Genomic DNA, 27,431 nt, shown 5'->3' with positions numbered 1-27,431 from the left:
TTCTCTTGGGTAGATAATGAGAAGTGGAATTGCTGGGTTATGTGGCAACTCTTGTGTTTATAGAAAGTACTAAACAATTTTTTTAGAGTGGCTGTACTATTTTATATTCATACCAGCAACATATGAGAGTTCCAGTTGCTCTGCATCCTTGTCAACACTTGTTACCAGTTGAAAAAAAATTCATTTTAAAATGTATGTAATGGTATCTCATTAGTGACATACAAATGGCCAATAGACCCATGAAAGGTTTTCAGCATTGTTAACCATCAGGAAAATACAAAACAAAACAATGAGGTACCACTTGATACCCACTAGAATGGCTATAGTCAAGAGATGGACAGTAATTATGGATAAAATGTGGAAAAATGGGAACCCTCATTTACTACTGAGGAGAATCTAAAATGGTGCAGCTGCTGTGCAAGACAGTCTTGACAGTTGCTCAAATGATTAATCATAGATCCAGCAACACCATTCCTAGGTGTTATCCAGGAGAATAGAAACCTGTCCAAACAAAAACTTGCACATGAATGGTTATAACAACATTAGTCATAAAAAGCCAAAAAGTGGGAACAACCTAAATGTCTACTAATTGATGACTGGATAGATAAAATATATTTTTGAAGATTTTATTTATTTATTCATGAGAGGCAGAGAGAGGGAAAGGGAGAAGCAGGCTCCATGCAGGGAGCCCAATTTGGGACTCGATCCTAGGACTCCCAAGATCACACCCTGAGCTGAAGGCAGACGCCCAACCACTGAGCCACCAAGGCATCCTGATTAAATGTAGTTTATAGGATTGAAATGCTACAACATGGGTGAACTTATTTTTTTAAATTTATTTTGTTTTCAATGGAAAAAGGTTTTATTAAAGCATGGGGAGAAGACCAGTGGGCAGAAAGAGCTGTGCATGGGAGAACCTTTAAAACCTCCTGCTAAGTGAAAGAAGCCAGCTACACAGGAACATAAATTGTATGATTCTGTTTACTGAAATGTGTGGAATAGGCAAATACAGAGACACAGAAAGTAGATTGGTTGCCTAGAGTTGGTGGGCATGGGGGATTAGGTTGGTGGTTATGGGATGTGGTTTTATTTGAATGTAATGAGAATGCTTTCAAATAGACTGCTGATGGGTAACAACTCTGTAAATGTACTAAAAATTATTGAAGTGTGCACTTAGAGTGAATTGTATGGTATGTGAATTAAAAAGCTGTTAGAAATCGTCACTTTTAAGTGCATGATAATTTTTAGTGAATATACAGAAGTGTGTAAACATCATAAAACCGTCTTAGAACATTTTTTATCACACCAAAAAAGATCCTTTGTGCTTGTTTGCAGTTAATGCTTATTCACACCCAACCCCAGGCAGCCACCAATCTGCTTTCTATCTCTATAGATTTGCCTTTTTGATGTATTTTCATATAAATTGAATCCTGTATCTTTTGGAATCAAACCCCTTTTACATCTAGCTTCTTTTACTTAGGTTTCAATTTCTCCACATCCTTGCTGACACTTTTTTGCCTGTATTATAGCCGTGCCAATAGGTGTGTTTTGATATTTCATAATGGTTTTAATTTGTACTTTCCTAATGACTAGTGACGTTGAACATCTTTTTAGCTTATTAGCCATTTCTATATTTTCATATGTAGTCATGTCATTTGGGCATTTATTTAATTGTGTTGTTACTGACTTGTGAATTCTTTTTATATATTTGATGCAAAGCTTTTTAGTCAGATATGGGATATGTTAATATTTTATTCCAATCTGTGGCTTGTATTTTCATTTTCCTAACCATGTCATTTGCAGATCAAAAGTTTTAAATTTTGATCAAGTCCAATTACTCATTTTCTTTTTATTATATTTTAAGAACTCTGCTTAACTCAAGGTCTTGAAGATTTTCTCCTATGTTTTCTTCCGAAAGTTTTGAAGTTTTGGTCTGCATTTAGGCCTTTGATCCATTTTAATTATATAAAATGTGAGGTATAGGTTAAAGATCATTGTTTTATATGAATGCCATTGTGTAGCACCATTTGATGAAAATACTGTCTGTTGAACTGCTCTTGCATCTTTGTCAAAAATCCATTAACCATATTTGTGTGGGCCTTTCTGTGTGCCTTCTCTGTGTACTTTCGCTGTCTTTGTCTCCTTTTTGTTTCTTTCCCCTTTTTGTCTTATGGTCTCTAATTTCTCTTTGTTTCCTGCTCTTTCTTCTATTAGTTTTCTAGTTCTTTTTTCCTCTCACAGTTTTCCCTTCATCATAATGAAGTATGTGGATTAGTATTAATTGAAGTTTTATGTACCTTAATTTTAGTTTCAATAGCAATACATGTGAAGAATGCGAAGAATATATGTGAAGCATTTTTTCCTAGAAGTAATCTTTTTCATTATAACATTTAATTTTTCTCAATGAATTTGTGGCCTTAGAAAAAGTTGGTGATCCCTCTTCCCAAACCATGTTTCAGGACTTTTTCAAAAGGCGTAATTTCCTTAGTGTTCTGGTTTCTTTAAAAAAGAAATTAATTAAGATAACTTCAAATTGATACGCTAAAGGAAGTCAAAATTTTATTCTTTATTTAAACCATGTTTTTATTTAATTCTTAAATTATAGGATTATTGATGTGTTTCTATAGGCAGGGCAGTCATGAATACCACTGGATCCACAGATAGAAGAAAAACAATTTTCAAAGCAGCTTAATTTTGCAATTTCCCCAAGCCAACATTTTTTAAATTTATTTTTTAACACTTAAGTAAAAGAAAGGGACTTGATTTTGGTATTTAAATAAAAAGGAGACACTTGACAGTGGAATCAAGTAATGTAAATGATCAGTCCTATTTTTTGAACCTTACAAATAAGCCGTATTTACTTTGGTTTTCTTAGAACCCAGAGTAGTTTTTCCAGAAAATTGCCCTAATAATACATGGAAATAGTCTTATGTTCAACACCTCTAATGCTGTGCCCCACAGCATTTTAAATGTATTCTGTTAGAAAGTTTGTGGGTAAGACATTCCTTTCATGCTGCTTCAGTTTAAACTTTGTTTCCAGTTTCTAAAAAACACTTTCTACGTTTTCTTTTTGTTAATGCTATACAGTAATTTGGGAATATTAGTCAAGAATTGTATCAGTGTTTCCTAATACAGTAAATGGATTTAGTTTCTGTGATCTTAGCAGAGGGTTATTATCCAGTAGAACCAAATGAGATTACTTAAACTTACTAGCTAGTGAGTTCTATCTTTTTTTCCTCTCATCTCCATGAAATTATGAGGGGAGCAGGGAACTTGGGCAGAGACTAGTTGGAAATTTGGGCAGAAATCTTAACGCGATATAATGTGGGCCAGGCTGCATCATATACACCTGAGCCTTGTTGCAGTCCTATTGCAGCCTCGTGCAGCAGTTGCCCTGAGTTAAGCTGCAAACTCGGCTTCCTTTTGGTCCCAAAGCTCAGCTGCTTGTGCATATTTCTCTCAACCTTGGGCTGATTGCATTAATCCAATCCTTCCTCAACAGGTATCTCCCCAAGTGCTTTCTCCCATGTCCTCTCAAGTCCCGTTCTCTATTCCTAGGAGCATCGGCTCTTTCTCTTCTTTTCACAGGGTCCCGACTTGTCCCAGGCAAGCCAGCCCTTTGCTTCTCCTGCTCCTGAGAAGTGCCAAGATTCTGCAGTGCTGACTTCAACTGCCTTCTCATCCCTAGACTTGGGCTGCTTTCCGGATACCTGCATAAGCAAGCCCTTGTCACTGCTACCTATTCCTACCTGCACCCTGCTTTTCCTTCTTGCCACATTTGTGTTTCTTCCTCCTCCCCCTGGCAAAATGCATAAAGGATGGAAAAAGTTCTGCGGCCAGAAGTCTCTGAATGAGGCATCAATGGATGACTACTTAGGCAGCTTAGGGCTGTTTCGAAAGCTGACTGCCAAGGATGCCTCTTGCCTCTTTCGGGCTATTTCGGAGCAGGTAAAAGGAAAACAAGTATATTTTCCCTATACTGAGTTTTCAGGGTTTGACACATGGCATGATACTGGAGCTAGAAGACCTGTAGCTCACCAAAAAAAAAAAAAAAATACCCTTTTCTTTTTCCTAGTAAAGACTTCCAGGCCTGTCTGCCACTTATTAGCTTGGTGTATGCCTTTGCTGATGAGCCCAAATATATTGCTGTGCCTCTGCTGTCTTTTCTGTTTTCTAAATGCCAGTTTGGAATGTAGGAGAGCTAAGAATAGAATTACAGAAAACTTTGAAATCCTGATCTTTTATAAGGATCTTTCTCTAAATTTTATGCCTAAGGAAAAATTTATAGGTTGTGCCATAAGGAGTAGAAAAAGGGTGGGGGTGGTAACCATCTCTCCCCAATCCCACTAAAGATGGCAAAAACATATTTTAGAAAGGTCAGTACTTAATTTCCCAATTTACTACATATGTTTTGAACAAGGGGGACGTAGTGTCCAGTTCATTGTTTTAATTTAAAAGCTATTTCAAATGACTGTTGACAGTGAGCTGGTCTTTCTCTTCTTTTTAGTTGTTTTGCAGCCAGGTCCATCATTTGGAAATCAGGAAGGCTTGTGTGTCATATATGAGAGAAAATCAACAAACTTTTGAGTCTGTAAGTAGAATATATGTGCAAAGTAAAGATGTCAGTAGTGTGTGTAGCAAATAGGAAGTGAACTTTGAACCATCTATGTAATGAAAATTATGTCATGCAATCTCCTCACAAGAGCAAATACTTATTTTCAGCTGCCTTCCCCCTAGCTAGCATACTTCTGGACTGCCTCTAGAATTAAATTGTTCTGTACTCTATAAGTTAAGAAAAAAAAAGTCCATTTGTATCCTTTCTACTATTTTCTACTCCCCACATACTCCCCTATAATCTCCCAAGTCCTAAAAAGGCATATTTTGACTGCTATTCTGTATTATGCATACCACTGTTTTCTTGTCAATCATAGTTGACAAAAAGTGTGGCTGTGTTAACATTTTTTAATGTATGCTTCCAAGTATGTATAAATGGGAAACCCCTCTGTTAATTTTATGAAGAATCTTAACCTAATTGTAGGGAAGCAAACTAGTTCTTAACATTAATCTTTTCATGTGACAAACTGGTAATTGGTGCTCTGCTATTAATGATTGGCTTTAAAACAACTTTTAGAAGACATCTTTGTATACTTTGGAATATTTGAATTCTTGTTAACAGAATGAGGTTTTACCAAGGTCTTATTTGTAGTGTGCCCTTTTATGTGGCTTAAAAGAAACATTCTTAGCCCTTCCAGTACAATTTGTTTTCTTCTGACTGTAAGTTATGGGTATTTGCCTGCTGTTCGAGGTTTACTCTTAATTTTCCCCAACAGGTTTCAGTGAATTTTAAAACTATGTGAAGGCTTCTTGACTTTAAACTTATTACCTAGGAGTTAATTAGAGACTTTACCACACCTGGCAAAAGGATTATTCCTGAAATTACTTCAAATGCAAGACCATGGTGTAAAACAGTGCATCTCAAGTATTTTTGTGCATACAAATCACCTGGAGATCTTGTTAAGGTGCAGATTCTGATTCAGTAGTTCTGAGCTGGGGCCCGAGATTTTCTGCATTTTAACAAAACTGCCAAGTGATGCTTGCTTTTGTTTGTGATACAGTAATAGTAGCCATATTTTGAATAACAAGATTTGTGTAAAATTTTACAACTTACATGGATAAATCTCAATAATTATTCCAAGGGAAAGAAGGCAGATCCTCCCCAAAGTATATACTGTATGATTTCCTTTATATAAAACTCTAGAAAATGCAAACCAGTCTATAGTGATAGAAATCAGATCAGTAGTTGCTTGGGGGTCAGTGGAGTTTTAGAGGGACACAGGAAAACTTACAGGGGTGATCGATCTATTCACTACCTCAATTGTCATGATGGTTTCATGGGTACATACATATGTCAAAATGTATTTGATTCTGCCATTTAAATATGAGCAGTTTGTTATATGTCAATTTATCTCAAGTTGTTTAAAAAGGGATTGAGCAAAATCAAAAAAATTGATCTTTAAGTCTAGTAATATATGTACACGGAACTAGACATATATTCTATTCTTCGAGTTTATTGAGGTATATTTTACACACGATAAAATTCACCATTTTAAGTTTAGCACTTTGCGATTTGGCAATAATATATAGTCCTGCAACTGCCACTGAAATCAAGATACCAAACATTTCTATTATCTCAAAAATTCCCTTGTGCCCTAGGTTTTTCTGAAACTAATAAAATTCCCTTTAAAGTTCCTCAGTTTAACTTTGCAAAAAAATGCATGTCTCCGATCAGATTTAAAATCCTTGTAATTATTGGGCTTGCATGATTTATGGAAATTGTCAAGTTATTTAAGTTGGCATTTCAAAAGAAACTAAAAGGTATTCTCATTTGCTGAAATGCACTGGTATGTGGATAAGCCAGGACCATTTCCTAAGATAGTTTTATACTCCAGCTTTTCTCCACTCCTAACTTTTGTGTATGTGCAAATCTTCTTGAGGTGCTGTGCAAAATAGTTATTTAATACCATAATTGTTGAGCTGAACAAAACCCCATTGGAGGATAATATTGCAGAATATAATCAGATTTTAGTAATGCTGTGTATTTGGTTAAGTCAAGTTTGTTTTATTTTTGAAGTATGTGGAGGGATCTTTTGAGAAATACCTGGAACGGTTGGGAGATCCCAAGGTAAGATCAAATACGGGAATTTAATCTTTTCAGAGTATTTGGAATAGTAAACCTAAATATTCATTCAGCTGTGTCGCGTTAGCTAGATGCAACCTATTTTCTTAAGTAGCCAGCTGTGTTGAATCAGATTTTGCAAAACCTAGAGCTGGCAATTGACTTACTGTTTTGTGTTGAATGTTGAGAATTGTGTGTCAACAACTTTATCATCCATAGATTTTTTTGCATATAAGACAAGCCTAAGCCTTTTCACTTTAATGGGGGTGGAGGGATGGTAATGAATATTAGTAGGAAGTCATTAGTATTTTTTTATTAAAAAATTCCCCTGATTTGTAGCTATCCTTTTATGTAAAAGTAAATTCTGTACATATACTTAACTAAAGATAATTTTTGTGATTATTTCCATAGTTCTGGACTTAGCATTTATGAAGTACCCTGCTAACTTCTATTCTTAACACTAATTCAATTTTTATTGTGCCTTTTAAATTTCTCATATTAACTGTGCTTGTTACTTAATAGCTAACTGAGAAGGTCTTTAGGACTATGTTTTTCAGAAAAGTTTATGTTCATGAGTAATACAGTATCCCAAACCTCAAAGCAAGTTATAGTGTGTTCTACAAATTCTTTATCTAAAACAGTGCTAAACATCTAAAATAACAATGTTGAACTTGCAAAAACTTTTATATTTTAGTTACAGAATGTTTTTAAAAAGTTTATGTACTATTTATATTTAGGAAAGTGCTGGCCAGCTGGAAATAAGAGCTCTTTCTCTAATTTATAAGTAAGTTAAATCTTTTTTTAAAGACTGAGTGTGTATATATGATTGTGTATAGTTTCTGTTCAAGTCTTTTGGGGATTTGGAAAATTTGGATTTAATGTAATGATACATAAAATGAAGAAGTCTAAGTACAGTTAATTGGTGTTAATTTTTGGATGGAGAGCCTCTTAGCATTTGTATCCGTTTGAATGAAATCAAGGACTTTAAGAACTGCTGGTATTCCTGTAGGAAATCAATGTGTTTCTTAGAATTCTTCTGTTTTTAACTTTGTACCTCTTGCATGCATCTTCACTGGGGCAGTATATACGCTTCCAAGAGGGTAGAAATTGGTTCTTCAAGACAAAAAGATATTAGATACTATAGTGGTTTGTGGTTCTTCAAAGGATTGCATTACCTAAATAGATAGTATATCTGTGCTATTAAAATTTCAGAGGGAAAGTAAAAAGACTTTTTAAGGAGATGATAATGGAACAGTTTGAGAAATATTGCTCTATCACTTTGGTCATTAAAACAGCAAAAGTGGCATTTCTGGAAGCTGTGCAGTTTTGGAAAATAGTTATATTTATAGGGTACAGGCTAGTAGAAATATTGTTCATTTGAGGAAGTTGATTTCTATACATAAGACTCCTTTGCAGTTTTTTACAATAGTGAGATGGCATATATCTTAGTAAAGGCCGAATCCTCCTATCATGAGTACTCATTCAAGTTCAGTGTTTTGCACCCTGTTCATTTCTCACTAAATCCATCCAGAAATGGTATAGAAGAGGCATTGGGCAGGTAGCTAATCAGTTGTTTCTTTTAAGTTAAGAGCTAGCTTCATTTTATTAAAGATTTTATTTATTCATGAGAGACACAGAGAGAGGCAGAGACCATAGACAGAAGGAGAAGCAGGCTCCTCCAGTGGAGCCTGACATGTGGGACTCGATCCTGGGTCTCCGGGACCATGTCCTGAGCTGAAGGCAGATGCTCAACCACTGAGCCACTCAGGCATTCCAAGAGCCAGGTTTCATTTTTATTTATTTTTTAAAGATTTTATTTATGAGAGAGAGAGAGAGAGAGAGAGAGAGACATAGGCAGAGGGAGAAGCAGGCTCCATGCAGGGAACCTGACATGGGACTCGATCCTGGGTCTCCAGGATCACACACACCCTAGGCTGAAGGCGGCACTAAACTGCTGAGCCACCGGGCTGCCCCAAGAGCCAGCTTTTAAATTTGCCTTCTGTGTATGTATGCCCCTCAAGCTAAGAATTTTTTTAAAAGTTTTTAAATGGTTGAATCAAAACTAGAATAATGTTTCATGGGATGTGAAAATTGTATGAAATTCAAATTTCAGTGTCCATAAGTTAAATTTTACTGGAACAGTTGTGTACTGGTTTATCATGGTCTGTGGCTGCTTTAATGCTACAAAGTTATAGTTGAGTAAACCGTATGGCCTGCAAAAGCTGAAATGCTTATTCTCTGGTCTTTTACCAAGTAAAATTTGCTAGCCCATGCTTTAAATGAGTGGGGAGTCTCCAACACTCAGAAACATGCATACAGTTGGTAATCTAGTTTATTTACTCCTCCTTTCCCCAAATTAAGGTACATTTTAAAAATCCATAGAACTTTAAGGGCAGTTATAGCTGTCTACTTTGAATTACCATTATTTAGCCTCTTTTAAACATTTGGATTTTTTATATAAATAAGGTGGGCAGTTTGAAAGCCCAAATATTTGTTCTTATAACTATCTCTCGCATATGTTAAATTATCTCTTTTCAACCACCTATGTTTTCTACCCATGTAGTCGGGATTTTATTCTTTATCGCTATCCTGGAAAGCCTCCAACTTATGTCACAGATAATGGCTATGAAGACAAGGTAAGAAGATGAGTGAATGTTTACTAAAATAAAAGAAATTGAATGATGCTGCTGACTTACCAAGATAGTAAGAAATCATCTTTTATTACCTAATTAATGGGAAAACATAGTCTAAATGCCAAGCTTCTCTGCCACCAGCCTTTTCCTCTCCATTCAGTTTTCCTCAGTGTTGTTAGCCACTCTTCTGAACAGACCTGATCTTACTTACTGGATTATTTGAGTACAGACTATACAGTAATTGTGTTTTATAAGTCTTATTTCACACCATGGAGCATAATTCAGGAAACATTTTGATGATCATAAGATAAGACTAGACACTGGGAGAACTGTTAGGATGTTAAAGTAATCTAGACAAAAGACCTGAACCAGGCAAGTGGCATTGGGAATAGAGCAGAATGCAAGAGATAACTTAGAAAGTAAGTATAATAATAAAAAATAATAAAAAGAAAGTAAGTATAAATTGGGACACCTTGTTTTATAATTGATACTGCCGTCTAATTTGTTTGGCAACATTAAGCCCCTGTAGTGTACCAAGCACTTCACTGGGCTTTGGGGACACCAAATTGAATACAACATAATACTTGTTTTCCAAGGGCTTAACAGATGAACACAGACATGCAAATAGTTAATTGTACAGTGAAATGATAAGTTTCACTTATCATTATATATAATAGAAGTATGTACAAAGAGCATAGAAGAAAAAGTTCCCTCTGCTTGAGGAAGTTTAGAGAGTTTCATGATGGTAATGATATTTAAATGGAATACCAAAAAATGAGTCAAATAAGTATGAAGGGCAGTCTATTCAGAGGACTTCTGCAAAGGCATGGAAGCAGCAGACCCTTTGGGACTCAAGTAGTTGGGTGGAGAAAGGTCAGTGCTGAAAAGTTAGGCTGGAATTACGTAATGCGGGGACCATGCCAAGAATTTGGCTTTTCGGAATAGTCGATTGAAGCTTTTTTCCAATATTTTATTATAAGGATTTTAAAAAATACAGAAGAGCTAAAATAATTTTACAGTGGAAATTCTAATTCCCACCACTTGAATATCCTTATTTTATCACCTGTCTATCCATTTATCAATCTATCTTAATTTTTGGTATATTTCAAAGTAAATTTCAGAGCATTTACAATTGTTCCTAAACACTCATTCAGAGTTTTTAAGCAGGGGTGTGACATAATCAGAGTTCTTTGAGGAAGGAGGAGTGGTAGCTTTTGTATTTTTAGTAATTATATACAGCATTGCCAGAGATGAAATTTAGACATTTAGATCTTTACCAGGACTCTAAACTTGCACTTCAGTTTTTTCCCTTGACATTTATTTTGTGAAAATTTTCATATAGAGAACAATTAAAAGACTTGTAAAAAAAAAAAAAAAAGACTTGTATAGTGAACATTCATATACCTAGTACCTAGTTCCTACAATTTTACAGCTCCATTTTTAAATGAGTCCTATACATTTTAGAGATATTATTGAGCTAATTAAAGGGAGAACATCACCCATTGGGAAGCAGAAGAATATAAAAGGTGTAAGACCTTTTGAGTATTTGCAACCATGAAAATATCATGTATAATTCTAATCTGTACATGCATACAAAACTAATACTTAGCAGTTGGGCATTTGCATGCACAACATAGTGTATATATGTCTGATTTGCAAATGTATAAAGATTGGGTAGGTATCCTCTATCATTCTCTTTGCATTTATTTATTTTTTATTTTTTTTATTTTATTATTTTTTAATTTTTTTAATTTTTTATTTTTTTTTTGCATTTATTTTTTTTAATGTAGATGGGCTCATACTGAACATGTTGTTACTTTTCTTCTCATTTACCCTCATCGGTAGTACAGATCTACCTCATTTTTTCACTAGTTTAATGCCATTACATCCCATCTACTTACCCACAAGTATGTATCAGAGAACTATTATTTTATGTTGGGATACCACCAGGAACATAAAAGCCATTTCATGTTTAGTTTTACCTCTTCCAATCAAAATTTAACTTCTTGCCACATGAATAGAGAAATTACACCATTATCTCTGGGTTTTTTTTCCTGCTTGTTTTTTCAGTTCTGGTTAGCTGGATTGCTTTACTCCTTAACAACTGCCTCCAGTTATTGACCTTTCTTAGTTGGAGTTTCCATTTTTTTTCCAGTCAGTTTTCGAAGTTAAGCTGGGTTTTTTGACTTCTGTTAGGATTTCTGTTAGATTTACCCAGTTTGTAAAAGTTCCCATCTATTTGGAAATTTGTAAATCAGTCCTTGTTTGGTGTATTAATGGGAATGTGACTTAGGCTCACAGTGTAGCCTTGGTAGTAAATCTTGGCATTTAAAAGTCACTTTGAAGAAAATCTAAGTTCTAGTTTGCACTTATCTGTATTTAAATTTTAAAACTCACTTTGCCTTAGTTTTATTGAGATACAATTGATACATTATGTTAAGTGAAATGAGTCAAAAGTAAGTACTGCATGATACTGCCTAATCTGTGGAATCTAAAAAAAATCATGTTTTTAAAAATTAGTTACCAATTTCTGATTAGCAACTTAATTTCAAGTATTTAATGGTTGTGAGATGTATAACATTCATTTAATTGTCCTGTGTGTTTTTCTTTTCAGGTTCTACTCTGCTATTCAAGTAATGGCCATTATGATTCAGTATATTCAAAACAGTTTCAGTCAAGTGCAGCTGTTTGCCAGGGTATGTGAAGGCTTTATCAATGCTTAGATGTGTTTTGGATCATTTTTTTGCCCATCTTTAAATTGAGGGACCCACCATAAGCAGCCGTTTTAAGACTTTGTTGGCACCTATTGAAATTGTGGTTTATGGCTGTTTTCACATTGTTATAAAGAGATCTTACTTTGACAGTTGAGAGTTTTGGCTTTTTTCCTTTAGCTGTATTGTATGAAATTCTCTATAAAGATGTGTTTTTTGTGGATGAAGAAGAGTTGAAGACTGCGGTTGAATTGTTTCGAAGTGGTTCCAAAAAGAACAGAAACAATGCTCTGACTGGCAGTGAAGATGTCCATATTGACTACAAGAGTTCAACTGAGGATAGGTAATAAAGGGAAAAGGGGATGTCAACTATAGGATCATGTTTCTGTGCATCATCATTTGAAAGTGGAAGGGGCTTGACAAGTTTATGCCTTAAACTACACACACCTATGTATATGAATATATATTTTTTAATTGGGGTTGAGAAATTTTACCATGAAGATAGGTTGTATTTTGATATGCTTAAGCTTTGGAGATTTTTTTTTTTTTTAGATTTTTATTTATTTATGAGAGAGAGGCAGAGACACAGGCAGAGGGAGAAGCAGGCTCCATGCAGTGAGCCCGATGTGGGACTCGATTCTGGGTCTCCAGCAGTTGTATATGAGGGTATACTTACAGTGCTTGTTAGAAATGCAGATTCTTGGGCCTACTTTCACAAAATTTAGAATCAGAGTGGGGCCATGCATCTGCCTTTTTTTTTTTTGACAAGTACACCCCAGGTATTCTGATGTAAGTATTTGAGAAAAACTGGTTCTAAACCAGCACCATCATTTTGTTAGTTTGCTAACTGAGGTTCATAGTAGTTACTTGACACACATCCGACTAGTAGAAAAGAATCTCTCAGGCTAAGGGACATTTTAGGAGCTTTTGAGTGTCTGTCTTTGGTATTCACTAGGAGGGTAGATTGTGGCCTCTGAGGAAACCACTATTATTGAACAGATTTCATCAAAAACTTTGTGTTAGAGATAATAAAGTAGATGTTGTCTTGTATTTCTTGATTCCTATGTTTGTCTAGGAAATTTAGATAGGCTAGTTGCCAGTCAGATGTTACCTGGTCTTTTTGCCTTGCTTACAATTTTATTTCTTGGATATTAAATCCTTGCAAATTTTTTGGTAGAAGAGGGGTTTTTAAAACTTATTCAGGAATGCAGGGGGTGGCAGTCCTGTATGAGGGTAAAAATTGCTTCATTCTTCACTGATGACTTGTCCTAAGGATGGTAGGCACATGGAAACTATAGTAGTAAAAAGGCAAGATGTATTATTATTGCTCCAGGACCATAATACTACAGATTTTGCAACTTAACACACTTAATCTCACAATTATGTGGGTTGGGAATCTGGGCACAGCTTAACTGGGTCTTCTGCTTAGGGTTTCACTAGGACTGTGGTGAGGTTGGCCAGGATTGAGTTCTTTTTTTTTTTTTTCAGGGTTGAGTTCTTACCTGGAGTTTTGACTGAGGAAGGATCCACTTTTCCACCCAAATAGTTCTTGGCAGCATTTAGTTCCTTGAAGCTGTAGGAGTGAGAAATTTGTGGGGTTTTTTTCCTGGCTGTCAGCCAGAGGTAACCCTCAGCTCCTTGCCACGTGGGCTTGGTGAATATGATTGCTTGCTTCCTTATAGTCAGCAAGAGAGGCCAGCAATACAGGCCCTACATTCTTATGTACTACAATAACATGTCCTATCTATCGATGGGTTAGAAACAAACTTGAGATAGGGGAGTCATACATGGATGTGAACACCAGGAAGCAAGGATCATAGGGACCATCTTAAGAGATGGAGGTGTGAAATATAGGAAATCATCTTCTAAGTATATTGTAGTATATACTTATACAAAGGAAGCATAAATGTAAATGTTGGGGTAAAAAGTATTGGTCTCATTTTTAGACCTGAGCTACTTTACCACTAGGTGGTGGTATAGTCATTAGACTTAAAACAGCTACTGCGGGATCCCTGGGTGGCGCAGCGGTTTAGCGCCTGCCTTTGGCCCAGGGCGCGATCCTGGAGACCCGGGATCGAATCCCACATCGGGCTCCCGGTGCATGGAGCCTGCTTCTCCCTCTGCCTGTGTCTCTGCCTCTCTCTCTCTCTCTCACTGTGTGCCTATCATAAATAAATAAAAAATTAAAAAAAAAAAAGCTACTGCATATATATAAAGTTCTTTGTTCTAAATATTTTCAATTAGGACTGAAGAGTTGGGTGCCTGCTGCAATGTTGAAAATACACCAGAGGGGTACAGTCAAGGAACAGAAGAAGCAAAGGTTTGAAATTTTCTAGGGCAAAGAATTTTCATAATTCTGGCTTGCAGCATCAGAACTTAAATGAGTTAAGATCATGTGGTCCATTCTAGTTATATGGGGTGAGGGAGGAGTTCATGTTTTACTTTCCTTAATCTGAAAATGTCCAAGGGGTATTTAATGTCTGAATTTTTGTTTTTAATGGAATTATATAGATTGTTTCCAAGCAACACTTGAGAATTTTCAGAAGCTGTTTTTCAAGTTAAAATAATGTTACAAATCCAATAGATATTTCCTTTAATCACTCTTCTGATGCTGAGGGGTTTTTTTTGTCATTAAAAAATATATAGGTAGTAATTCTGTTTAGAGAAATGGGAGAAATTTTACCATTTTTATAGGCCTAAAATCAAGCAGACCTTTAGTTTGAGGCTAGCTACATAAGGCAAATACTGTTAAAATAATCTTTGTGTATGCCCCAAGTGCTGATATTTTGGGAACAGTAGCAGTATTGGATATGGTGAAATTCTAGGAAAGGGGAAGAAAAAGGTAATTTCTTTGGAAGTTGTAACAGATTTTGACAAATGAAATAGAATTTTCAGATTTTTTCAGTTGATTTTAGGGTACAGACACACTACACCTCTGTGTATATATCAAGATGAGATTTATTGAATAGCCTGACTGAATCTTTAATCTTTGTGTGTGTTGCATTGATTTATAGGAGATGAATCCTGAGTTGTTGGCTGCTTTAGGCAGTATTTCCCTCTGCCATCCAAAACCTGGTAGATTATTTGCATGTTGCTGCTTTAATCTCCTGATTTTTAAAATACACAATAAAACTTATTATGGCATTTATTTCTTTTTTAGCAAGAAAAGGGAGGCATATGTATATAGTTTAAAAAGACAGGAAGAACTTTTAATTCTTCTTTCTTCCCCTGAAGCTAAGGATGGTGAATTTGTAGCATGATTATTTTTGTTTTAGTCTCCAGAAAGTCCATCAAAGATGCTCTTCCCCTATAAGGTGCTAAAAGCCCTGGATCCAGAAATCTATCGTAATGTAGAATTTGATGTTTGGCTGGACAGCAGGAAAGGTAATGATACAACAGCATACTTTTGAATCCTGACAGATCAGGGAAAAAATATTGCAAATTGTTTCTGATTATGTGTTTTTAATGTATTGTTATAAAAAAAATAGCCTGGTATCTTTTAGCTTACTAGATACATGATTTTATTTTATATTTTTAAAAGATTTTATCTGAAAGAGGGGGAGAGCATAAGCATGGGGAGGGGCAGAGGGAGAAGGAGAAGCAGGCTCCTTGCTGAGCAGGGAAGGCAGATAGACGCTTAACTGAGCCACCCAGGTGCTATGTACATCCTCATGATTTTAAATCCAAAGAAGAAACAAATATGTTTAGAAGTGGAAAGGGATCTTTTAGGATCTGATGTTTATCCAATACTTTTGGTTTTGCAAAGACTATGTGGAGATAAACTTCTGATAATTTTAAGAGTACCTAAAACTTGTAACTGCAAATAAGCCTGTCTTAAATTTAAAATGTTAAGACTACCCTCACTGATAAATGAATAAGTCAGATGTTCACAAACTATGGCCTATAGACCAAATCCATTCTGCTGGCTGTTTCTGTATGGTCCTGTGAGCTAAGAATGGTATTTATATTTTTAATGCTTCCTATTTGTCATCTTGGACCTTGGTGAAATTAGGTATAGTTAATAACCCAACAGTCTAGAATGAGGTTAAGCTCCTGTGGAACACAGTAAGTTGTTAAAAATAACAGTTGATTTGAAGAAGCTGTGTAAGTTTTTTTTTTCTTTTAATTGAGGCGTGTTACTTCAAATTGTTATCTTACTGGTGTTTGACCAACTAAGATTATAACCTCCTGATTCCCACCTATCTGTGTTCTGTAGCACAAAACTGTTTTGGCAGGTCTCCTTAAATTGACCAGAGAAAGAACCGTATCAAGAGTAATATCAGAAAGGGAGACAGAACGTAAAGACTGCTAACTCTGGGAAACGAACTAGGGGTGGTAGAAGGGGAGGAGGGCGGGGGGTGGGAGTGAATGGGTGACGGCACTGGGGGTTATTCTATATGTTAGTAAATTGAACACCAATAAAAAATAAATTAAAAAAAAAGAGTAATAGAATGACCCTTTAGGATCCTGTCTGCCCCTGATTTTACCTTAAGAGTGTCATTGTCAAAAACACTGGTAAAAGTAAATTAGAAAATTAAATGATGTAAAATGGGAAAGGGAGCAGTTTGAGCTTGAATCTTCATTTTCTTTTAATAGAACTTCAAAAATCTGATTACATGGAGTATGCTGGGAGACAGTACTATTTGGGAGACAAGTGTCAGGTTAGTTCATCTTTTAAAAACTCAGTAATTTGTTTTCCCAAGGTTGTGGTTTTAGTCACAGGTTCAACAGAGCTCATTTACAAAATGCTAGAAAATTTTAAAAATATTTTATTTACCTATTCATGAGAAACGGAGAGAGAGAGAGAGAGGCGCGCAGAGACAAAGGCAGAGGGAGAAGCAGGCTCCATGCAGGGAGCCCGATGTGGGACTCGAACCTGGGACTCCAGGATCACGTCCTGGGTTGAAGGCAGGCGCTAAACCACTGAGCCACCCGGGGATCCCGAAAATTTTTTTTAATGTTTGCGTTAAATTTTAATTACAAACTTTTGTGAGAAGATATAAGGATCTTTCAAAAAGATGTAAGGATCTTTCAGCATGTGCCACCTCTATTAAATGAGACTGGATGGCAACTTTAATAAGTTGACACTGAACTCCATTTGGAGAGAAATTGTATTTTTAGTTTTAGTTTTTTGGCAGAAGACCTATCTGTCAATAGATTTGAGATTAGATGTATTTTTACTGTCTCCTATCCTTTCAGGTTCGCTTGGAATCAGGTGGAAGATACTATAATGCTCATATTCAGGAAGTTGGAAATGAGAACAATTCAGTAACAGTCTTCATTGAAGAATTGGCAGAAAAGTAAGAATATAATTGTTTGTTAATTACTAAAATATTTGGCTCTTGATGCCTTTTTGTAATACTAAATTGAGAATTACCAGGATGCTAGTAAAAGATCCAAAGTTCCATCTGGTACCAGCTTAAGATGATTTAAAATTGTTAAAAGCACATGCTGAAGTATGAAATATTATTACCACTATATGAAAAGTTTCCAGATCCCTAGTCCGCAGCCAACTTACTAGGCATATTACATACAATAGAATTCTGGTATAAAACTGTTCTATTGGAAAGCTGATTTACCAATTGAACTTCTGCCTATACCACGATAAGCTAGCTCAGTCATTCTCAAACTTTAAAATGTCCCAGAATTACATAGCTTGTTAAAACAGCTCCATCCCCAGAGTTTCTGACTTCAGTAGGTCTGTGGTAGGGCCTAAGAATTTGAACTTCTGACAAGTTTCCAGGTGATACTGATGCTGTTGGTCCACTTACAGAACCATTAAACTTAGTTATGCTGCCCTTACAACCAAAAAAATCTCGGTAGCTTAAAACAATGAAGTTCATTTCTTGCTTATTTAGCAATCCATAGTGCATCAGCAAAGGGGACGCAGGCCAGCAGAGGCTTTATCTAGATACAGTCTTCCATGATCACAGGGTAAAAATGAACATGACCAACCATGTGCTGGTTCTTAAAGTGTCTGCTCACATTTTATTAGTCAAAGTGGGTTACACAGCTGAGGCTGAAGCCAGTGGAGTGGGAAAATACAATCTCTTTCCAAGGAAAGGCAACGATAGTTGTGTTTTTTTTTTTAAGATTTTATTTATTCATGAGTGAGACGAGAGGCAGAGACATAGGTAGAGGGAGAAGCAGGCTCTTCTCAGGGAGCTTGATGTGGGACTAGATCCCTGGATCAAGGTGATGCTCTGAGCTGAAGGCAGACGCTCAACTGCTGAGTCACCAAGGCATCCCTAACATATTTGAAGACTAGTCTGTGACAGTCTTTTACTCTGGATCATAATATGTGCTACAAATAGCTGTGAAATTATATAAACTACTCTTAGGTTTTTCTAACCTTCAAAGAAAACCCCAGTAGGGTAGCTAGTGTCAACAAGTTTAAGTAGAATATACTTGAAAATGAAGTGGGATGGGTGAAGGTATATATATCCAGTGAGAATTAAGTCTGTTTTGCAGTGGCTTAATGGTGGTATCTTTAACTTTAAGGCATGTGGTTCCACTGGCTAACTTAAAACCAGTTACCCAAGTCACACCTGTTCCTGCCTGGAATGCTATGCCCAGTCGGAAAGGAAGAGGTTACCAGAAAATTTCTGGGGGCTATGTCCCAGAAATGGGTTTGTATGCTGAAGTTTTTTATTATTTCCCCCTTCTTGTACTTACATCTTATCTTTAAATAAAAGACAACATAGATAAGCCTTGTTCTCAGTTTCTCAACTTTGGTGTGTTACTGACATTTTAGGATGCATGGCAGCTTTGTCGTGGGCAGCTGTCTTGTGCATAATGTGCATTATAGGTTGCTTAGCATCTCTGGCCCCTATCCACTAGATGCCAGTAGCATCCTTTTCCCACAGTTGCAATAATAACCACAAATGTCTCCATACATTACCAAATGGTTCTAGGCATTTGGGGGAGGGGAGGACTGGATCTTTTGCTTTGGTTATGAAACTTATTTGATACTTCTTTGCCTGAAAGCGATGTCAGAGATGGACATGAAACAACGGAAGAAGATGTTCAAAAAAGTTAGAGGAAAAGAGGTTTTTATGACTATGGCTTACAGCAGGGGAGATGCCCTCCTCCCGCCCAGGCTTCAACACAGTATGCATTACGGGCATGACCCTCCAATGCACTATCCACAGACAGCCGGCAGTATTATGTCTAATGAGCATTTTCATCCTCAACATTCATCTCAGAGACAAGGTCGGGGATATGGGATGCCCAGGTAAGGCTTAACTGACTTGCAAGATAATGTACATTTCTGTTGAAATATGGTTAATAATTCCTGGACAGAATTACAGTAGAATTTAGAAATACCCTTTTTTAAAAGATTTTATTTATTTATTCATGAGAGAGAGCGAGAGAGAGGCAGAGACACAGGCAAAGGGGCTCCCCACAAGGAGCCCGATGTGGGACTTGTTCCCAGACCCCAGGATCACGCCCTGAGTGGAAGGCAGATGCTTAACCACTGAGCCACCCAGTGTCCCAGAATTTAGAAATGTTTTAACAGTTTAGCTCCCTTTTGTGATGTCTGCATAGAGGATGGGACTGATGTATACTTAAATTTTTGTCAAATGAATTTTTTTTTTGTCAAATGAATTTATTGGGAGAATTGTATTCCCACTATTTAAGGATATATGGAATGGTTGAAGACATGTGGGGCCATCAAGCACTGTATCCGTTAATAATGGATAGGCCTAATGCCAGGAGTGAGGAGATCACAGCTCTATTAGGAGATTTTTAGAAAGATGTGTTAATTCTATTTAAGCGTAAAGATTGACAACTCAAGTACTATGAATAGAGTTGTTTTCTCCTTTCTCTTCATTTTTAGGGATTCATCTCGCTTTATAAACAGGCATAACATGGAGGGCCCTAAAGTTGGTTTTTACCCTGGCCCAGGTAAAAGGTGTTGCCAGAGCTATGATAACTTCTCCTATAGATCTCGGTAAGTGAATTTTAAATGTTGAAAATCACAAAATGGGTAAGTTTGGCTTCCTTGCTGAGCAACAAATGTGGATTAACTTTTTAAAAATGTCAACATTGAGAAGTGTGAACTGTTATTTAGAAATTAGAAACAAGTTACCACCTTATGTAATCATTTTCCCTCTTTTCTCTGAACTACTTAATACTCAAGTTCGTTTAGACGTAGTCACCGCCAGATGCACTGTATGAATAAGGAGTGCCAGTATAGCTTTTCCCCAGAGAGTGGACCAATGCCCAGGGGCTTGGAAGAAACCATTACCTTTTATGAAGTTGAAGAAGGGGATGAGACTGCTTATCCAACTTTATCTGTAAGTAGGTCGAAGCTTTATTCAAAAAGCTGTTTACTTTCTCTTTTCTTTTAAGTAAAGGCAATGTGGATAAATTTTTAGCTTTTTGACAAACCACCAAATAAAGCACTTCCGAAAAACATGAGTTTTTATCTTAGAGCTTTTAAAGATGGGAGAGGAGAACTTTTTTTCAGATATTTTTAGAGAGAAAGGGTAGAGGTGGACCAATAATCTTGGCTTACATAATATGGGAAAATATTTTCTGTTTTCTTGATAATTTTCTCATGTTTTTTTATTCTAAGTTACATTAAAATACTTGGAGCTGTTTTTTTCCTGAACAGCATGTGTATATGTGTGTGTCTTTGGTACAGAATCACAGAGGGCGCCCTACAGTGGTTCCTGCTGCTTCAAGATACTGTGTTTCAAGACGAGGACATAGCTCAGGCAAACAGACTTTGAATTCAGAGGAGGGCAGTGGCCAGAGTGACCATGGTGAGTCAGTTACAGTTAAATGTATCTTTGAAAGGTGATTCTTATGGCACATCAGGCCCACTGTTCTGGTAACTTGTTTTGAATGAGTTATCAGTTCTTGTCTCAGACCTTGCTAGGTGTTTGAAGATGTCTTGGTCTTTCTCAGAAGGACGGACTTCCAGTTCTATAGGCCACCACATTGTCACAACTTATTTTCAACTCTCTGCATAGGTCTTTACTGAGTTTTGATTTGGTGTGATTTCAGTATGGAAAATATCTATTCCTTATTAGTAAGGCACCTCACAAATGGTGAGGACCATTTGTTTGTAGAACTACTTTGGGCTTTTCTGTAACTAGTTGCTATTTTATGAGATGGCTAGAAAATAATTTCTTTGCCCAAAGAAGTCTACTTAAAATGTTACTATTCATTGTATCCTATTGGTCATCCACTGTACTAAATAACTATAACTTAATACTTAACAGTGATCCTCTAAGGAATATGGTATCCTTGGTTATAAATGAGGAGATTGAGGCTCAAAGGGTAAATGACATGGCCAAAGTCATACCCTTGGTAAGTGGCAGAGATTGAAGTTTTTTATAATAGCTTTATTTAGATATAATCCACATATGGCATATTTCACCTACTTAAAAAGTATACAGTGATTTTAATACAGTCACAGAGTTGCATGACCATCTCCACAATCAATTTTAGAACATTTTTATGACCCCAAAAGAAATCTTGTACTCGTTAGCAGCCACTTCCCATTTCTCTCCACCAACCCCCACCCCCAGCCCTAGGCAACTACCAGTCTGCATTCTATCTTAATAGATTTGCCAATTCTGGACATTTCATATGAGTGGAGTCATGCAGTATATGCAATATATGATCCTTTGTGATTGTCAGGGATCGATTTTGAATTTGGGTTTGTCTGACACTAAAGACAACATCTGACACTAAGACACATCTGTCTGTATGTTCTTAACAGTTGCTATACTGCCTCTCACCATGAGGTGTGCTTGTTATTTTACCATTTTACTGTAAAATGACGTGAGTTACAGACAATTCTACTGAAACAATTCTGGAGGAATTGGGTGGATTAAGGAGGTATGAGGCAATCTCACTGACTTAACAGTCAAGTTCTTTATTGTGATGTTTTTCTTTCTATATGTGAAGAAGAAAATAGGTATTTCTAGGAATTAGGACAGAACATCTAGCAGAGGAATGATCTGTGAAGACTTTGTCCCCATGCATGTGCATGCATGTGCTTAAGGATGTATATTCTCTGCTCTTTTACTCAGCATGACCCTTTTGTCTTTTCCCTTTAGCTTGGTGGGCACCTTCAGATGTGTATTGCTTACCTGTAGTGGGATATTCAAAGTAACCAAATCTTTGTTCTCACCTTAAATCCTGCTGTCTGGAGTGGTTGCATGTATGTGTTTGATAAGTGATGTGTTTGAGAATCAAATCCAGTTTTGACCTGTGGAGTTTATTTAGTGGAAAACTGTCCAATTGATCATTAGCTTTCTCTGTGTTTTAATGGTATAGTAGTCTTAAAGTAAAATCCCTTTAGTACACTGAGCCATCCTCTGAGAACAAACCAATTTTAAATGTATTATTTACTTAAAACAGGCTGAGAAACAGATGGTTCATGATATGCCCTTTTAATGTCCATGTAAGCAAATGATAGGTTATACTCCAATTACTTAATAGACACCATTTACTATATATCAAGCACCATGCTGTGTTCTTTTCCCGCTCTATGATCTGGGTACTTTTATTCCCTGTTTTATAGTGCAGAAATTGAGGCACAAAAAAATAACTCCCCTAAAGTGATGTAAGTTAATCAGGATTCAAATGTAGACAGCCCTAAGTCTAGAGCCAGTGAACTCAGTCACCATACTTTACTGTTTGACTGAAAAAAATTAGATACATCTGGGTTTTCATCTCTGCCTGAACTCTTAAGAACTAAGGGAATTTTCAGAGGAGAAATTTGTCCTGTTTACAGTCAATATCTGACTTCAGTATCGGTTGACTAGTATCAAAGTTCACATCACTTGTTTCAAGGACCATATAAATTTTAGTTCTGAATATATATCCATAAAACTTAAGAAAAAGCAAGTGCTGGCCATCTGGCTCTGCTGAGCTAAAAAGCCCTACATAAACACTTCTTCTGTCTTTTTTTTGTAGGGAGATATCATGAAGAATATATTTATCCTTCAGGTCAGTGAGATCTAGATATAATCCGACATTCATCATTGTTTATACAATTTTAAGTTCTAAAATAATGCTCATTTTTTACTTTACTTTGGCTATATTCTCTAGAACCAGACTATGAAACTTCAGGTGTTTATAGCACAACTGAATCTACAGCAAACTTGGTAGGTATTTAATAATGGCAAGCACTTATACCTCCTATTGTGTATTGAGGGCACTATTTTAAGAGCAATAGATATAAATGTATTTAAATCAGAACAATCCTATGAGGTAGTTAGGGCCTCATTCCATCATTTTGTAGATGAAGAAATTAAGACCCTGAAATTAATTTATTTAGAGATCTTCTAATGTGTTGATACAAGAGAAAATTCAAACACTGGCAGTGATGATTTTTAAGAGGATTTTAGTATGATTTTTCTATAAGAATGGGCCATAAGTCTCAGTTACTTCATATAACAAAAGTTTGTTTCCTGGTTATGCTTCATGACCAGTGGAGGTCTACAGGAGGGCTCTGCTCAGGGACTGAGGCTGATAGAAGCTCCATTCATGGTTGCAAAGGCAGGAAACAAAAGGTACACTGGTTATAGCTGGTTATTCAGCTTACAGCTTCCATCTGGAGATGAGGACATGTGTCATTTTCATTTTCATTAGCCAGAGTATGTTCCACTGAAGTATCTAACTTCTATGTGACTGAAAGTCAAAAAGTTGGAAGTTATTTTAACAGTGCTAAGGACAGCATGCAACTCAAACTCCCAACCACAGACAAAATACTTTCTTCCACAGGTGGAACTCACGGGAGATAATCCACAAATCTTAGTGTAATTAAACTCAGAGCCCAAAGTTTTGGGGAAATGTGTAGTACTCTGTATATTGGGTCCAGATGTGGCTCTTCTTCATCTGGAGCCCTAAAACCAAAGATACAAAGTTAACCACTATATACCCAACTTAAAATTGTGGAGCAGGGACTGAAAAATGTCAGTAAAAATTCCCATTCAGAAATGAGGGGGAATGGGAGAAATATAGCTAATGGCCTGTAGCAATTCTGACATCATGGGTAGACATCGTGAGGGCCTTCAACCTAGGCACAGGGACTGTTCCCGGGGGGGGGGGGGGCTCTCTGATTCATTGTTTTCTGGGGCCCTTGGTTGTCTTTGGTCATATTTGAAGTGTAGGCATTGGGGAATAATCCTTCTTGGCAGCTGAGCAGCTTTCTCAGCCTGCTTCTTAGAGAAAATTGGGAACCCAAGGGTTATTTTATCTCAGTTGGATGGTTTTAGTTCTGCTCATAGTTTCTTTGGCTGTGTGATTAATTTATTCTGCTTCTCTGTTTGATTCCTGTTAGTTTCATATGTCAATAGCCATACTGACAATTTTTTTTAAATAGACATCCTACTTAGAATTGCTGTAAGTTGTTTTCTTATCCCTATGTGTCTCTCTCTACTTGATTGCAAGTACCTTGAGCCTATTAGGGATGGAGGAGCCATACTTTTGGAGGCTTTTCCATGAGTCATTTTGTCCAATTGCAAGGATTCGATGGGTGTTGCATTCTTAGTTGGACTCTTGCTTTGAAATATCTTAATGCAGTCAGATTTTAACAATTTGATTTTGGTTTCAAAGCCAAGTTTTAACTGATCTTTGTTGTTCAAAGTGTTTATCAATTTTATATTTTACAGTTTGAAGTTCAAACAATTGCATCTTCAACCCTCTAAGTCCCCTATATTCAAAGACTTACTCCCTGTATTCTCTTCCCTTTCATTCCTTCCTACAGACTACTTTTCTGTACACATCTGTCTTAAAATATGTTGCTAAACTCTGCCAACAGTAATCAAAACACAAAACTAACATTGTTTTCCAAACCTTCCCAAAGAACCACAAGTTCATTATCTCATTTTCAAGTTAGGTTTTTATTACAGTAGCACCCTACTTCTAATAACCAAATTACTGTTTCAGTCAAGCTAAGTTATGCCGCAATAACACCCCCCTTCCCAAATCTTAGCGGCTTAACACAGGACAATTATTTTTGCTCATGTTTTATGTGTAGTGTAGGTTGGTAGCAGGCTTTTGTTCATCATAGTCCCTCGGGGGACCCAGGCTGATGGACATGTGTGCTTTCACAGTCACTTTGCAGGACTGAAGATAGGGTAATTGTACACTGGCTTTTAATATTTTTGCTCATATTGGCCAAATAAATTACGTGGGCACACCTAACTTTAAATGAGGCCAGGAAGAACAACTTTCCATGTAGCCAGGAGAACTGGAATATTTGTAAGAACTTGAATAACAACCCTCTGTTCTCTAACTATGTTTAATCTTAACTTCAGGGCAGCCCGAGTGGCTCAGCGGTTTAGCGCCGCCTTCAGCCCAGGGCGTGATCCTGGAGACCCAGAATTGAGTCCCACGTCAGGCTCCCTGCATGGAGCCTGCTTTTTCCTCTGCCTATGTGTCTGCCCCCCCCCCCCCATGAATAAATAAAGTCTTAAAAAAACAATCTTAACTTCATGTACTAAACTTTTGTTTTCTCTGTTTAGGTGATACATCTTAAGAAAGAAGAAAACTATGATATGTGGTTCTCTTCCTTATTACTTCTTCCCTTTCCTTGCCCCTTCTAGAGGAATAGGTTTTCCTCTCACTCTGCCATTACTATTCTCCTATCATATGCTTCTTGTGCCATTTCTTAAAATAGCCACCCCAGTGAGAAAAGCAAGTAAAAATCTCCCCATCAAGGATGACAAGTTTATCCCTTTAATTTCATTTGTCAACATATTCCTTTTTATTCTGAGCTTTATTGTATAGTCCCAGTAGCTTTTAGTCTCTTCAGGATGTGTTCCCCTCCCACACTCCAATCACCAAATCTATAGCAAGTTTCTAAGTAATTTTTTTCACAGCATGCTGTGGGGAAGAGGACCAATGTAGGACTTACAGATGTCCAGGCAGAGCCTTCTAAAAAAGAAACCCCCACAAACATTTATTGCTACTTATTTCTATGCCCAACTCTCAACAAAATCCTTCTGTAGAACTGTTTGGCATTCTCACTAGGCCTTTTGAGTCCAAGCCAAAGTTTGCTTTTTGGAAGGTGCTTTAGCTGTACTTGAACATAGACTTTAGAAATGTGCAATCCATGTTAAGTTGGGTTCATCTTTGTCACAGTATTACGATTCCTCTGTTTTCTGTGATTGCTTCCCTTGATTCCCTCTGTGTTCTTATCATTGTTAAACCAATTTCTGCTCCTAGGTTTTTTGTTTTTGTTTTTGTTACAATTTGTCATGCATAACTCTGAGCCTTTTAAAATCATTTTCATTTTCACAAATCCTTGAGCCAGAGGGGAGTGGTGTTCGGACTATACTCCATCCTGCTTAGCTAGGATATAGCTGAATAACCAGATACCCACCCTTGTCCTAAGCTACAGTTGTAGATGGAATGTTTTTGATGAGCAGAACTGTTGTTGGTCCTACTGATTTTAAGCTCTTAAGTCAAGAAAGTCCACTAAAAAAGTGTTTAAACTACAATCCTCCATTTTAGTTTCTGCATTGGACTAGAATTGGATATGAATCAGGATCACTATAGATAGGAAACAGCACAGTCACCTGAATTATAATGAACATTATCTTAGTTGCTTCCAAATCTGAATACTTAAAGGACAGAGGACTTATCACTTAATTTTAGGAGATGTTGAAACAAAGCAGATCTTTTATTGATGTGTTGTTTGGTTTCTTGATTTACCTTTACTTAACTGTACTTCTGTATTCATTAAAGTCTCTTCAGGACAGAAGACCATGTTCTATGTCTGCTCAGGACACGGTTACCTCATACAACTACCCCCAGAAGGTAATCTTAATTGTGTTATCGAGCAGTCAGATGGGTGGGAAATGACTTTTGTTTTCTTTTGGTTCTCCTTGTCTTTCATTATATTTAAAAGATGTTACTTGTGTTTCTAGCTTAAGTATTACTGTATTTTGTGGTGCCTGGCACAGTAATTAGTAAATTCATTGAACAAATTGATTATCTGCTGTGTTCCAGACACTATTCTATGTGTGGGCGTTAGACTACTTATAGTCCTGTCTCTTCTGAACCTCTTATATAATCTGTCATTTGCTGAAACTGAAGTGTAAAGAATAGATTCAGAGCTAGCGTCAAAAAGGTAGCTGAAACCATGGGAGTGAATAAGATAATCCTGGGGGAAGGAAGAGATTGAGAAGAACACCTAGAACAGAGCTTGTACATCACCGAATGTTAGCAAATGGGCAGAGAAGGAATAGTCAAGGGGACAGGAAAAGTAGGAGAGTATATGGCTATGGAAGCACCAGGAAGAGCATGTTTCAAGGAGTAGTCAAGTGTCAGTTGCTGCCAAGAGGTGAAGCACCATAAGGACTAGCAAGAGTCTACTAGGATTTGTTGCCATGAAGACCACTGGTGACTTTGAATACAGTTTCTGAGGACCGGAATGGG

At 36.7% G+C, this 27,431-nt stretch overlaps 1 protein-coding gene across 1 annotated transcript in view; it reads left to right on the top strand.

Annotated features, from left to right (window-relative positions):
* ALG13 (ALG13 UDP-N-acetylglucosaminyltransferase subunit) overlaps positions 1–27,431 on the top strand; it is a 73,139-nt gene that overhangs the window by 17,676 nt on the left and 28,032 nt on the right. Inside the window, 22 exon segments of the mRNA XM_077888864.1 lie at positions 3,589–3,622; positions 3,625–3,688; positions 3,691–3,743; positions 3,745–3,948; positions 4,508–4,591; positions 6,632–6,682; positions 7,414–7,460; positions 9,240–9,312; positions 11,924–12,005; positions 12,201–12,363; positions 14,265–14,340; positions 15,296–15,404; positions 16,617–16,681; positions 17,220–17,320; positions 18,522–18,649; positions 19,008–19,254; positions 19,861–19,974; positions 20,164–20,320; positions 20,671–20,791; positions 22,959–22,991; positions 23,094–23,149; positions 26,739–26,810. Coding sequence (XP_077744990.1) covers positions 3,589–3,622; positions 3,625–3,688; positions 3,691–3,743; positions 3,745–3,948; positions 4,508–4,591; positions 6,632–6,682; positions 7,414–7,460; positions 9,240–9,312; positions 11,924–12,005; positions 12,201–12,363; positions 14,265–14,340; positions 15,296–15,404; positions 16,617–16,681; positions 17,220–17,320; positions 18,522–18,649; positions 19,008–19,254; positions 19,861–19,974; positions 20,164–20,320; positions 20,671–20,791; positions 22,959–22,991; positions 23,094–23,149; positions 26,739–26,810 — 2,134 coding nt within the window.

The sequence above is a fragment of the Canis aureus genome, chromosome X (assembly GCF_053574225.1).
Source record: "Canis aureus isolate CA01 chromosome X, VMU_Caureus_v.1.0, whole genome shotgun sequence".
Classification (NCBI taxonomy): Eukaryota; Metazoa; Chordata; class Mammalia; order Carnivora; family Canidae; genus Canis; species Canis aureus.
This window is presented reverse-complemented; position numbering and strand designations above follow the sequence as displayed.